The 14,736-nt window shown below is 36.4% G+C and overlaps 1 protein-coding gene across 1 annotated transcript in view; it reads left to right on the forward strand.

The window, feature by feature from the left end:
* The window catches only part of prd1 (pleckstrin homology domain-containing protein pruning defect 1), a 274,327-nt gene that overhangs the window by 215,497 nt on the left and 44,094 nt on the right, over positions 1 to 14,736 (forward strand). Inside the window, exon 12 of the mRNA XM_090394672.1 lies at positions 4,381 to 4,446. Coding sequence (XP_090250798.1) covers positions 4,381 to 4,446 — 66 coding nt within the window. The remainder of the gene's footprint in view (positions 1 to 4,380; positions 4,447 to 14,736) is intronic.

The following is a 14,736-nucleotide window of genomic DNA, read 5'->3' on the forward strand; positions in this document are numbered from 1 at the left end:
CAAGAAACCTCTAAGGAGTTAGGAACTCATTGAGAGAGGCCACATATCATTCACACTATGCCATACTTTCTCTTGAATTCATTCACGCCATCTGCACTCATAACCTCCAAAGGCAAGCTATCAGTTATGCACCACTCTATGAGAGAAAAAAAATCTAGCTCTCGCATCTTTCTTGACTTTATTAATTCTAAACTTCTGTTGATGCCATCACATCCTCTTACCATTATCTATAAACAGAAAAATTTTATCTACTGGCATCTCATTTAATCTTCCAGAGGTTTGCAGGTCTCTTTCAATCCCCCCCCTTCTCCTGTCTTCTAGTGTCTGCAGTCCAGATTCTGCCTTCCCTCATAATCAACATTCTGCAGTTCCAATATTATCTTTAATACTCCCCTTTACATCTTCTTTGCTGTATCTGCATCACCTCAGACACAAGGAGACCAGGTCTGCACACAGTAGTCCAGATGAGGTCATATCAAAGCCTTGTAAAGAGGCAAAATGACTTCCTTATTCTTGCATGTTGGTGTTCATTTTAGCATTGCAATTAACCTCTGAGTTGTATTTGCAATTTTTGCTATATGGCCCCCAGAACTTCAGGATCCTAGCCTGATCAGTTTCTTTTAGTTTAATCCTACCAATATAATATGCCATTGGGTATCGTATTAGTGCATAACTTTACACTTACTTTACATTAAACTGATAGTCATTTTCTCTTTCCCAGAATTCCAGCTTATTGAAATCATTTTGGATGTGCTGCATCTTAGTTACATTCCTAATTACCATGCCTATCAAATCCTTTCCAATGTCATTAATGTAAAGATTGAATAACATTGGATCAAGGACTGATCCCTGAAGTACAGTACTAGTCACTTTAAATCTTTCGGACTTATGTCTCTAATATCCAATTTTTGATGCATCAGTCAGCCATTCTCTTATCCAAACTAGTAGTTTATAATCTATTCTCATAGCTTCCAACTTATGCAACAGCCTTCCATGCTGAATCCTGTTAAATGCTTTAGCAAAGTCCAAAAGTATCATGGTTTATCCCTTCCCCCTTGTCTAACTCAACAGTCATATTATAAAAATGAACAAGTTATTCAATTGACCATCTGTTAAATCTAGCACAAAGTATAGATTCTCTGTTGACTCATTTTTATTTATGATCTTTTATCAACTTTTCCAAAATCTTCACCACCACCACTCCAGAGATGATAGGTCAGTAGTTAGATGTAGTCAGTCAATAGTTAGATTCATCAGTCTTTCCACTCCTTTGGAATCTTCCCTATGTTGGGACTTAGATTATACAACCACGTTGGATTAAATTAGATTAAACCAGCCATTACAGCTGGAACATTCTTTTAGCATCCAAGATAAAATCCCATCAGTTCCTATTGCCAAATTCATATTCACTTTATGCAACATCTCTGGTACATCCTCCTCATAGACCTGAATTTCTTTGTCCAGTGTAGGGATAGCTTTAGACTCAATGTTGCACTGCACCAGGTCAATAGCTTTTAGCAAAATGGACAATCATTAGTTGAACAAGTTCTTCTACATCTGCCACCCACAGTGACAACTGTTATTGGTTGTTAATTTGGACAACCAATAACATATTAGATGGGATGTAATTAGATGGGAAAAACTATGAAGTTGCAGAGAAGTCATTACATTGGCACTGTACTTTGGTGATAAGAGCTACACTGATATACCTTATGTTACGTGTATAGCAGTATCACTTCAGTGGTATTGTTGAAACACTGTCTTGATCCAACAGGTATGGTTGAATTAATTTACCAGACATTTGATGCTGAGTCATTTTATGACTAGCTCCAGTGCATCAACCTTTAACTTTGTTTACTATTTATTCAACATTGGATGGTGCCATTAAAAATGAAATGAAACTACACAAAAGAAATGGTGCCATTTCTTTTGTGCAGTTTGAATTTGTTACCAATAATGCCTTCATATTGTGATAAGTTGTTTTTACTCTGAAGATGCTAATTTGAAATCCAGATAAATATCAGCTGCTATTTATTAAATATCTTATTTCATTGTTCTAGTGTTTTTTCAGTACCATTTAACATAAATTGAATAACTGCCAACACCTAAGTCTGTTTACATGGTTTGTTAGTTAATGTGGTTATTTTATGTAACTTTGGTTCATAATATTCATGTTGCTGATTCAGTGCACATTAATTAAAGAGATTATTGTCATCTTCATGTACATGTCTTTTTGAATCATTAATTAAATTAAACAACTGCTGTTACAAATGCACAGGTATGTGAATGCAGAGCATAGTTTTGCTCATGTATGTAGATGCTCTTCTAATGCATACTTGACTTTATACTTTGGGAATAATAACTACATTGATGTACCTGATATCCATAAGATATGTGATACATCATTAGGCAAGTACCCTGTGATGTACATAAGTATTTCATGCATAGTAATAGTAGTACCCCAGTGGATACATACACATATAGCAATACCCTCCCCCCCCCCCCCAAGGATGGCCAAAAGATAACACCACCAGAAATCATTGATCAAGTGCACAATATGGTATTGGATGACCAGCGAGTCAAAGTGCGTGAAACTGCTGAGACTATAGGCATTTCAAAAGAATGTGTAGGATATATTTTGCATGAAGAATTGCAAATGAAAAAGCTTTGCGCAAGATGGGTGCTGCACTTGCTCACAGCAGATCAAAAATGCACTCACATGAAAATCTCTGAACAGCGCTTGGAGCGTTTTAACAAGAATAAAACTGATTTTGTGCATCGATTTATTACTATGGATGAGACTTGGATTCACCATTACACATCAAAATCCAAACAGCAGTCAAAACAGTGGACAGAAGCTGGTTGTTCAGCACCGAAGAAGACAGAGTTGGTTCCATCAGCAGGAAAGGTCATGGCATCGATGTTTTGGGATGCTTTTCCCTTTTCAAGATAATAAAATTGTTTATTATCTTGAAAAGGGAAAACAATAACCGGGGAATATTATTCTGATCTTTTAACCAGACTAGACAAAAAAATTCGTGAGAAAAGACCAGGTTTGCAGAAGAAAAAAATCATCTTTCACCAGGACAATGCACCTGCCCACAAAGGCGTTTTGGCAATGAGAAAATTAAGGGATCTGCACTATGAATTGTTAGAACATCCACCCTATCCCCAGATTTGGCTCTCTCTGGCTTCTCTCTTCCCAAAACTAAAACTCTTCCTCACTGGTCAGCATTTTTCTTCGAATCAAGAGGCGATTGCAGCTGTAGAGGGGTATTTTGCAGAGCTTACTGAGGACCACTATAGGGATGGGATAATGGTGATCGCTGGAATAAATGTATTAGACTTAAGGAGATTATGTTGAAAAATATAAATAATTTTCAAATTATAAATTTGTTTTATGATTGTTAGGCCGAGAACTTTTCAGACCGCCCTTATATTCACCTGTGGTGTTGCTATGTGGATGTATAAGCTTTGTGACTTTTCATTAATCTATATTGTGCCATCAGAGCCAATAATTAGCTATCCTATTGTGAAAAGTTTTCATTAATCATGATTGATAATTTGAAAATAAAGATTTAATTCTAATGTACAAGCTTTCAAAATTTTGACCTTTTTTTTTTTTAACTAACTTCTGTCAAACAGATCCCCCCCCCCTAGTTTTATTTTGTACTGAAATATGTTTCTGGTAAAGTTAGAGAGAGCTTCTTCTTTACTGTTGGTTAAGAAGTTTCTTTTTAACAGATTGAGTTTAAAAAAATTAATAAATAACCATCCTAGTTTTAAAAAATAATAATAAGATAAATTATTGCCGGCATGGTTGCCCACGTGGTTACATACTAGCTCTCCAACCAACAGCCTACAGGTGCAAATCTTGATTTGAGCATGGTTGTTTGTGATTGGTGTGAAATGAATATTGTCACCCAGTGTGAGATCACCATCCCACCATGTGATATTACTGAAGGCCTGATTGATAATGGCTTGAAAACGTCCATGTTTGGTTTCCTGCCCAAGGTTTCTGGATTAAGTAGAAAAATAAAAAAATTAATAATAAAATAATAATAATAATAAATCCTTAGTCTGCATGCAGTGATAATGTATACTGTAAGTTTACCACCTTTGTTTATAGGAATCACATGAAAAAAAAATTATAATTAAATTAAAAAGTTATGTTAACACTACGCTACAACCAGTGTAAATGATACATTACAGCTTCTCATCTGACTAGCCTGCCTATTCAGATTATTTTTATGTTAAAATTTGAATCACAAAGTGGAGTAAATTTCCGGCTGTAATAACAGATTATTAAGACTCAAAAGTGTTCAGATGTCTAATGTTTATTGGTATTTTGTCTTGTTATAAAATGGCTTTTCCTTCTAGGGGAGGTGTGCTGTATTGCATGGAAACTGAAGAAAGTAAAGAGCCACATTTTTTTGTTCAGTTGTGGTGAGTATCTTAGAAACAATTTGGCAGAATTATTGACATTTGAGAACAAATGAACTCAAATATCTGATGAATACAGAAAAAAAACAGCCTTACATGCTTTAGTTTTTCTTATCATAATAAGAAGGAAAATGTGACAGTAGATGACTTTCATTGCCTTCTGAACAACACCACTGTTTATTAAAGGTGTAAAGTGACCATTGCCACATTTCAACTAGTGTAGGATCTTCATTTTCTATTTACTCTCTTTCTTCATGTATGCATTGAGCATGATGGACTCTTTACACTATAATTATTCAACTAGAGAGTCAGCACTTCCTCCATTTGCAGTCAAAGAAGCAAAGTGTGTTCCTGCAGGCCACTCGTCAGGTAGTAAACAGAATCTTTGCTAAGACCTTGGGGAGGCTTCTCGATCACCTGGCGAATAATCTTGTTGCTTACTCTGCTAGGTTGTGCCCAGAAGGAGTCTGGGTATAGTATCTTGCAGGAGATACTGTTGAGGTCATGTCTGATATTGAAGACTAGGTACTTTCTAAGTACTGTAGTGTCTACAAGTCTTTCATCCTTGCTGCATGCCCTACTAATACTATATAAATTTTCCCATTATTCCACTACCATGAAAGAGGGCAGGAAAAATTAGTGTGTCATTGCAATTTAAAAAATTGTTACACTAAATTTTTATCAACATTAAGGTTGCTATGGTCCCTATAGTCTATAACTGGTAAGAGGTCCTCTTCTACTGAGTAAATTTTTGCGATTAATAGCTTTTGGGAGGCACTTATAATCAGAGCCTCTGAGAGGAGGGGGGGGGGGAATGGTGCAGGGGTTACATCTTGCCTGGGATCAAAAGGTTGGGTGGGGGGCTTGGGAACCATAAAAACAATGTTTGGACAATTAGAGGCAATGATGACTAATGGAGAAGGTAAGGGCCCAAAAGAAACTTTGTACACCCTAATAAAATTCCTCTCAGGGACCATGCTTGTAATCATATTGAGTTCCTAAGTTGTACTTACCTAAGTTATACATAAATCTAGCGATGTCTATGTACAATTTTCATGCAAATGTTATAATTTGCTGGCGTATAAGACGCACCCCCTTTTTTGTACACATTTTTTAGGAAAAAGACTTTATCGCTGAATATAATAATGAATTTATAGTATTTCAAATATAAAGTGATCAGTAGGTCTACTTTCAACAAATACCTAATCTAACTAGGAAAGAGTACCCACCTTTTAATCTTCTTCATCAAAACCCAGAAATTCATCTCCAGAGCTAAATGAAGACACACTTCAAACCTCTTCTTAATCAGAATCTGAGTCCTCATACAACAAATTGTCCTCTGTACCATCCAGTGCATTACTAATGCCACACTTCTTAAATGATTCAACCACTGTCTCAGTTTCACAGCATCCCATGAAGCTTTGACCCACTTGCAAAATGCCAGGCCTCTTCCTTCTTCCTGATGGCATAATCCTCAAAATCTGAAGACTGCATCCAGCTGTTCCACTTCTCCTTTATTAATCCCTTAAATGATTTATTAATACAGACATCTAAAGATTGAAGCTAACTTATTAGACCTCCTGGAATTACAGCTAACCGAGTTTTCAATTCCTTGAGTTTATTTTTAACATCTTCTGTTCTGTGAGAATGAAACTGATTCCATACTAGCAGGGCAGGCTTCTTCAACAGTCTGTCAGGGTGCCTAGACCAAATTTTATCTATACATAACTTCATTCCTCTTCCATCCATCCAGCCTTTTGTGTGAACATGTACAAACACTCCCTAGCAGTTTTTCTTTGGGTAGCATCTTCCTTTTAAAAATCAATAGTGGCGGCAATTTTGTCCAATCAGCACAGCAGGATAAACAACCGTGTAGTGAGTTTTTTCGTGCCCCCAAAGTTTTAACAGTAACACCTTTTATGCCCTTGGAATCTACAGTTTTGTTTGAGGGCACATCAAAAGTCAGCGGCACCTCGTCCATGTTTCCTGTTTGCGCAAGTTCAAAATTTTCTCGTTTCCTTGCGTTAATGACGAATCGATGAAATTCAATCGTTTTTTCTTCATATTCAGCTGGCATCTTTTGTAATATTTTTGTTTCAGTCTGCATATATGAATCTGGAACACCATGATGCTGATCCAGTAAAGTTGGCGATCCCTCTGTTAGTGGCTATCACTTTCACTTGACGAATAATCATTTTTGTAGACACTGAAAGTCCTGCTTTTCTGTGATCAAAAATCCAAGTACTCATTCTGCCTCAAGTTGTGGTCATTTTGCAGTTCCACTTCGTAGGTTCTGTTTACTGTGAGTTGCTTTTTTTTAGATCCTCTTCCTGATTCTGCCAAGTTCTTATCATTTTTTCAGTTGGGGGTGCCCCAAATTGTCTCTCTGCAGCCCTGTTTTCACGTTCTTTAGCATACGCAATCACACGTAGCTTGTATGCAATATTCTAGCAATGTGACGTTTTTCAGCCATAATTTGCCAAGAAATTTAGAGAAAATTGAACGTCAGAAATTTATCAGTCTGCATAACCAGGATGCTTTCACACACCGCAAGGAAGCAAGAGAAATCGCGTAACTCGGAACAGAGAAAATTTCCAGAAATAAAAGTAATAAAAAAACTGAGTATCGGCATATAAGACGCACCCTGTTTTTCAGAACTATTTTCAAAGAAAAAAGTGCGTCTTATACACCGGCAAATACGATAATTCTTGCATTTATTTTAATTTTTAATTTACTTTCTTCTTTTTAAAACAGTCTCTATACTTTCACATGCACCTGTAATGAGTTGTTGAAAGTTATGATTTACTGGGGTCCAGAATAAGAAATCACGGTCAATGTGGAGATGAAATTAAACCAGGATAACTATGGAGGGAGAAAGTTATGTTTAACTTGACACAAAATTATGAAAGATAGAGATGTAGGACCATGAAAGTTAGAATTGTTAAAGCAGTGGTATTTCCAGTAGTGATAGATGAATATGAAAGCTGAATCATTAAGAAGAAAGATAGAAAGTAAATTGATTCATTTTAATGAACATTGAGAAAGACCTCCAAGGAGTCAGAAACTGATCGAGGGAGGCCACATACTACACGCACAGCTATCATACTTATTCTTGAATTCATTCGCACTGCTTGCAAACACAGCATCCAATGGCAATCCATTCCAATCATGCACCACCCTATGAGAGAAAAATCTAGCCCTCAACCTTTCTTAGTGGCATTCGTTCATTTTCAGCTTCTTAGAATGCCCTCTTGTCCTTTCCCCACCTTCCATAAAATAAAAAATTCCATCAACTGAAATCCTGTAGTTTGCAAGTCTCATTCATATTACCCCTCTTTCTCCAGTTTGCTAGTGTCTGCAGTCTACAAATTCTCAGTATGTCTTCATAATCAGTATTCCAAAATCCTGAAACCATTTTTAATACTCTCCTTTGCACTTCTCCAATGTATCAGAATCACAATGGAAACCAAGATACTCCACCTGCACACAATAGGCCAAGTGAAGTCTTATAAAGAGGTAAAATAACATCCTTATCTTTACATGTGAATGTTTGTTTCAGCATTGCAATTATTTTTAAGTTGTATTTGTATTTGCCACATGGCTCCTGAACTTCAACTTCCTGTCTGTTAACACTCCATTATCCCTTGCCTTATTAGTTTCTTCAAGCATAATCCTACAGATATGATATGACATTGAATATCTAATCACGCCAAAGTGCATGACTTTGCATTTACTAACATTGAACTGATATCCATTTTCCTTCAAGCACAATCCTACCAATATGATATGACATTGAATATTATTATTATTATTATTATTACCCAAGACCTCATGGAGTCAAAGATTCATCTGGGAGGTCCTTTTATCACACACACAGCTCATCATACCGTGCTTTGAATACATTCAAAGTCCCTGCAGACACCACACTCTCAGGCAGGGCATTCCAATCATTTACAACTCTGCACGAAAAAAACCTGCCTCTCACTGAAGCAGGTTTTTTTCGTGCAGAGTTGTACGAAATTGAGAAGATGCAATTTTCAGACTGAAAATTGCATCTTCTCAATCTTTCCTCATACTCAACATTCCAGAGGTCAGAAACTACCTTAGTCAGTTGCATTTGGATCCTTTCCAACATCTCTTCATCCTTCTGAAAACCAGGTGACCAAATCTGAGCACAATAGTCCATGTGTGGCCTAATCAAAGCCTTATGCAACGGAACAAGAATCTCCCTACTTCTATACGGCAGTGTCCTCCACCTCATTCCCAGAAGCATTTGTGTTGTCTTCACAATTTTGGCTCTAAATTTCAGATCCTTATCCACTATCACCCCAAAATCTCTTATTTCTTCCATCTTCAACAGTGTATCCTCACCAAGCATAAATTCTGCATCCCATCTTTGTTTTCCAAATTTTAAAACCTTACATTTTTCAACATTGAACTCGCATCCCCATTTCCGTGACCAATCACTCAATTTATTCAAGTCTTCTTGCAAGGTCACAACATCCTCACTACTCTTCATGGTTCATCCCAACTTTGCATCATCTGCAAACAACTGAATATCTCCATCCAAATCTTCACTTATATCATTAATATACAAGTTAAACAGTAATGGCCCTGAAACAGATCCCTGAGGCACTCCACTAGTGACTTTCCTTTTCCTCGACATCGCTCCCCCATACACAACTTCTTGATACCTATCAGACAGCCAATCTCCAATCCAATGCACCAATCTGATATCCAACCCCATCTGCTGCAGTTTGACTATCAATTTATCATGAGGTACTTTATCAAAAGCCTTTGCGAAATCCAGGTATATCACTGTGTATCCTTCTCCTGTGTCCAAGGAAGCAGTCACTTTATTGTAATAAGTGAGTAGATTACATGACCTCCCTTTAACAAATCCATGCTGTCCATCAAAGATGATACCATTGTTGTCAACCTAACTCTGGATCCTAGTTCTCACAAGCTTCTCCAACAACTTAACCATAGCACCTGACACACAGATAGGCCTATAGTTTAATGCTTGAGTTTGATCACCTCCTTTATGAAGTGGCACAATCTTGCCCTCCTTAGGGACTTGACCGAGTGCAAGACTCATATTAAAAAAATATGTCAAGACAGGTGTCAACTTCCTGGCACATTCCTTCAGAATGCGTGGCGATATATTATCAAGTCCCACAGCCCTATCAACATCTAGTTTACTCAATTCCTCAAACACCTCTTGCTCACTTACAGTCAGTCTTTCATCCCCATCATCTACTGCTCACACTCTATCCATGAAGTCACATTCACAAGATTGAAAGACCTGTATGAACTGCTCATTAAGTGTCTCCACCACACATTCTGCAACAGCTGTCTTTATATCATTTTCTTCAATCAATGTCATCCTTCCATAATCATTCTTTCTTTTGCTAGCTACATATCGAAAGAACTCCTTAGGATTCTTTTTGGCTTCATTAGCTAACTGCTGTTCATACCTCTCTTTAGCTACCCTCACCAACCAAGTCACCCTCCTTGCCCTGGTCTTTGTAGACCTCATGGAATTGGTTATTTCCACTTTGCTTATGCTGCCTCCACAATGCCATCTTTCTCTATATCGCATGCTTAATCTCTTTATTTAACCTTCTCACCCTTGGAATATATTTAGACATTGCATCTACTAGATAGTTTTTGAAAATCTCCCAAGCTGTATTGATCTCTTTTCCAGCTAACTCCTCATTCCATGTTACACCCACAAGCTGTCTCCTGAGCTCTTCATAATCCCCCCCCCCCCCTTGTAGTTTCACATATACCTTTTTCTCACAGAGGTCCTCACACTGCTAGCAACCACCCAGGTAATCACCTCATGGTCACTCTCACCAATTGGTGGATGATTAGACACCTCATTTATAATTACATCCTCTGATGAGATGACCAAATCCATGACCTTGAATCCTCGCATGCCCTCTGTTACGTACTGTCTGAGGTAGTTATCCTTCAAAAACTCAAGAAACTAATTTTTTTTTACTTCCAGTTGCTATCTCATCATTCCAGTCTATATTGCCATAATTAAAATTACCCATAATGATCACTCTTTTCTTATTTGCTTGGCTAATTTGATTGTACATTTCATTATCACCACCATCCACATTACCTGGTCTATAACAACATGCAACCAAGTATTTGATTCCATTCACCTCTATCTCGCACCATACTGCCTCAAAACCACTGGTCCTATTTCCCTCTTGCATCTTTACTTTGTATGGACATAACTCGTTCTCTATCATCAATAACACTCTCCCCCTCCCTTTTTACCCTTTTCATCCTCACGAATCACATCATACCCTTCCATCTCTATTCATATCTGATCATGCCAAAATGCATGATTTCTGTGGAAGACTTTGCATTTACTAACATTGAACTCATATCCATTTTCCCATGCCCATAATTCCAGCCTATTCAAATCATTATGCAAGTATTGCATATCAGCAGCATTCCTGATTCCCTTGCCTATGTTTGCATCATCAGCAAATAGCTGTATGCCACCTGTCAAATCCTTCCCAATATCATTAATGTACAGATTGAATAACAGTGGACCAAGGACTGATCCTTGTGGTACACCACTAGTTACCTTAAATTTTGCAGATTCAGATCCGCCATATACCACTTTTGGATATCTGTCTGTCAGCCATCCCCTTATTCATGGAAATATTTTAAAATTCAAATCCATATTCTCCAATTTATGCAACAGTCTTCCATGCTGTATTGTGTCAAAAGCCATAGCAAAATCTAAAAAAGTATCTTGGTGTATCCATTCCTCTTGTCTAGTTCAATGGTAACATTGTTATAGAATGTAAGCAAGTTGCTAAAACATGACCTTCCTTTAGTAATTAGATGAGATGTGACGTGAAATTAGATGTGAAAAAATATTATTAAGAATTCCATGGATTGCAAGAGTGACTAATAAGAAAATTTTAGAGAACATAAAAAGTAGAATATTCCTTAGAGGCCATGAGACACTCAACAGAAGTTCATGTACTTTGTGCATATTATGCAAGCAGATGAATCCTTGGAAAATACAGTTATATTAAGAAAGGCTGAGGGCATGAGAAGGAGAGGAAGACAGCAAAAGAATTGGATGGAAACAAGTGAGATAAGCCCCACAGTTCACAAGATCACCAAGAGTTGGAAATGACTAGATTGGACTTAAGTCATGTGCTTCATTTCCCATCGCCATGAATTTTTTTATGGCTGTGCTAATTGATTATGGTTTCCTACGGGATCCTAATAGTATCATGTGACTGGCTGGGGAGAAGGGGAATCTAAGCACTTTGTAATGTCTGAGAATTGTGTATTCACATTTGATGATGTAATGAGATATTTGTTACTACAGGATATTTGATATTTGTCCAGATCCAGAATATAAGTATTTTATATCAAATACTTCACTGCAAAATTTACATGTATAGTAAGTTCATGTCTATGAATTATATTTGTGAAAGTTCCTTCTGTTGAGTTATTTCATGTAACAATATTAAGCTAAACAAAATTGTCCATGTTGTGCCAAAAATAGCTCCAGATGATGCCATCATTCTAAAGTGCTGTTATGAATAATTTTTATTTTTTTATTTTTTTTTATGATTGTCTTTAATCATTTCCTTACTTGTTACTTTATGTAAATAATGATGTCATTTTGAATTAATCTGTAGCTAGTTTTCAGAATTCTCTGACAGTAAACATGATGTGTTCTATAATGAATATACAGAAGAAACATACTTTAACTATTTAGGCCCAATTTCTTGTGAAGATAAGAAATCTATATGGAAATAAATAACACAATAAGCATATATATGAGTAGAATCATTCAAACATAAACATAATATCTTAAAGATGCCAAGAGCAATACTTAAGTGTCTCCAGATTTTTCAGTGGCATATGTAAGATTATGTAAGAAGTGATGTATGTAATATTCGGATTTGACAAAATCTTCACATTTTTGTTCATTCTGCTAAAAAATCCTAGGGGACATTGAATGCTTGCAATTTGGAATGGTAAGAAAATATTTACCAAGATCAGTAGTGCCAAAATTCGAAAAGTAAGAAGCCAGTAAATTGATTTTTGTGAGCATTGAGGAGTAAAATCATTCATTTGTGGAAGGGTGGAAGTAAGGTTAGACAAAAGTTATGGTCATTAGTTTTGGTAAGAGACAAAACAACGAGTCCTATTACTACTTCTTGGTGGTGTCAGATAATAAAAATGATTATTCTTCCCATGATTTTTGCACAGAACTTGCTTATATTTTCCACTCCTGTATTCTATACAGAACCCAAGGCTCATAACTATAAGTAATTACCATTCTTAATTTTTTTTTTGTGGCTATCAATATGGCTGTTTTTTTTGTTCTTTGTCAAAAAACTTTTCTGAATTCATTTAAAGTTCAAGGGTATTACTAAACTTAATGTTTGTAGACACTTCATCAAATTCCTGACATGTACCCTCAAGGGGTGTACAGGATGTGATAGTACTACATGAAAAATTTACATCATTACTAACTTCCTATCTACAATTTTCCTCCAAATCAGTCTATTACTTGTCAAGACTCCAATATTATCATTATCAGATCTTATATTTCTATTGTCTAAGGCACATTGTACCATGTCAATCCACCTATATCTTGGTCTTCCTCTGGGTCGTTTTCCTGCCAACCTAGCAGAGAATACTTGTTTAGTAATCTTTCCTCATCCATTCTGTTCAAGTGACCATACCACCTGAGATTAGCTCTGCTAACACATTTCTGGATGCTGACAATGTCAAATTCTTTCCTAATATCCTCGTTTTTAATATGATATTGCCATTGATGCCATCTGTTCATACCTCTAATCTTTCTCAGGACTCTCATATCTGCAGTCTCTAATCTTTGGTCAAGTGTTTTACTTCTGACCCAGCTCTCAGATCCATAAGTTAAAACTGGTTTGAACACTGTCTTGTATACAGCTAATTTAGTGTTCTAATTTCTCTCTTATTCCATATGAATTTATTCAATTGACTTCCTACCATACCAGCTTTGTTGATTCTGTTGTCTATTTCCATATTTAATTTACCATCTTCACTAAAAATCGTGCCTAAGTAACTGAAATGTTTTACTTGTTCCACGGTTCCCTGTTCACAACACAGTGACATTTTCAACAATTCTACCTATTTTCATTGTCTTTGTCTTTTTAATGCTGACCTTCATACCATATCTATTACAACAGTTATTCAATTTAGGCAGGGAATCTTGCAAACTTGTAGCGGATTTATTTAGAAGTATAACATCGTCCGAATAAAGCAAAGAGCTGACATTAACATCTCCAATTCTGATATCATGTTTAATACCACTTTCCTTCATAATGTGATCCATATAGATAATGAATAACAGAGGGGATAATGTACATCCTTGTCTCACACCAGATTTATCATTAAAACCATCTTCCTGTACATCCTTCAATTCTAACTGCCGACTTACAACTCAAATACAGACATGTATTTGAGTTGTAAGTCGGCATTATATCAAGTATTGCTTGATATAATGCCCCATTGACACCATATAAATGTAGCGTGCTGAATAGCTTCTCTCTTGGCACCTTGTCATATTCCTTTTCCAGATCGACAAAACTTAAATACAGATGTTTGTTATATTCCCATGCTTTCTCGACTATTTGTCGTAAAGTGAAGATCTGGTTCGGACAGCCTCTATTTGGTTTGAATCCATCTTATTCTTCACCAAGCTTTTCTTCCACAATTCTTCTCAACCATTTCTCAAGTATACTTGCATAGATCTTGCCAGGAACACTCAGTAGGGTAATACCTCTGTAATGTAATTTTCACATTCAGTTTTATTTCCCTTTTTATATATGGGCACTATTAGAGCTCTACTCCAAAGACTTTTATACCACCATACTTCAGCATTTCTGGTTGAATATCATATACTCTTGCTGCCTTTCCACATTTCAAGCCTTTGATGGCTTTTTCTACTTCTTGACATTGAATGTTTAAAAATTACAAATAATGTTCCATGACTATATTTTGCTTGGACAGGATTTAAATTTGTGTATTAGCAAATTGTAAAAAAATCTCTTCGGTAACACTGCCACTAACTAGTCAATCCACTTGCATATATACAATCACAAAAGCTTGTTTGTTTCTAAAAATAGCATGTTTTTTTGTTTGTTACAGAGGTAATGGTCGGAGTTATGTCAGCTCTCTGATACATCACTGATGAGCACAGCTTTGAGTTGTGCTCAGTTGTTTAACTTCTGTTTGAATCTTCAAGAT

Source organism: Typopeltis vanoorti, chromosome 6, assembly GCF_054136105.1.
Source record: "Typopeltis vanoorti isolate ZY-2024b chromosome 6, IOZ_Tvanoo_1.0, whole genome shotgun sequence".
NCBI classification, from domain to species: domain Eukaryota; kingdom Metazoa; phylum Arthropoda; class Arachnida; order Uropygi; family Thelyphonidae; genus Typopeltis; species Typopeltis vanoorti.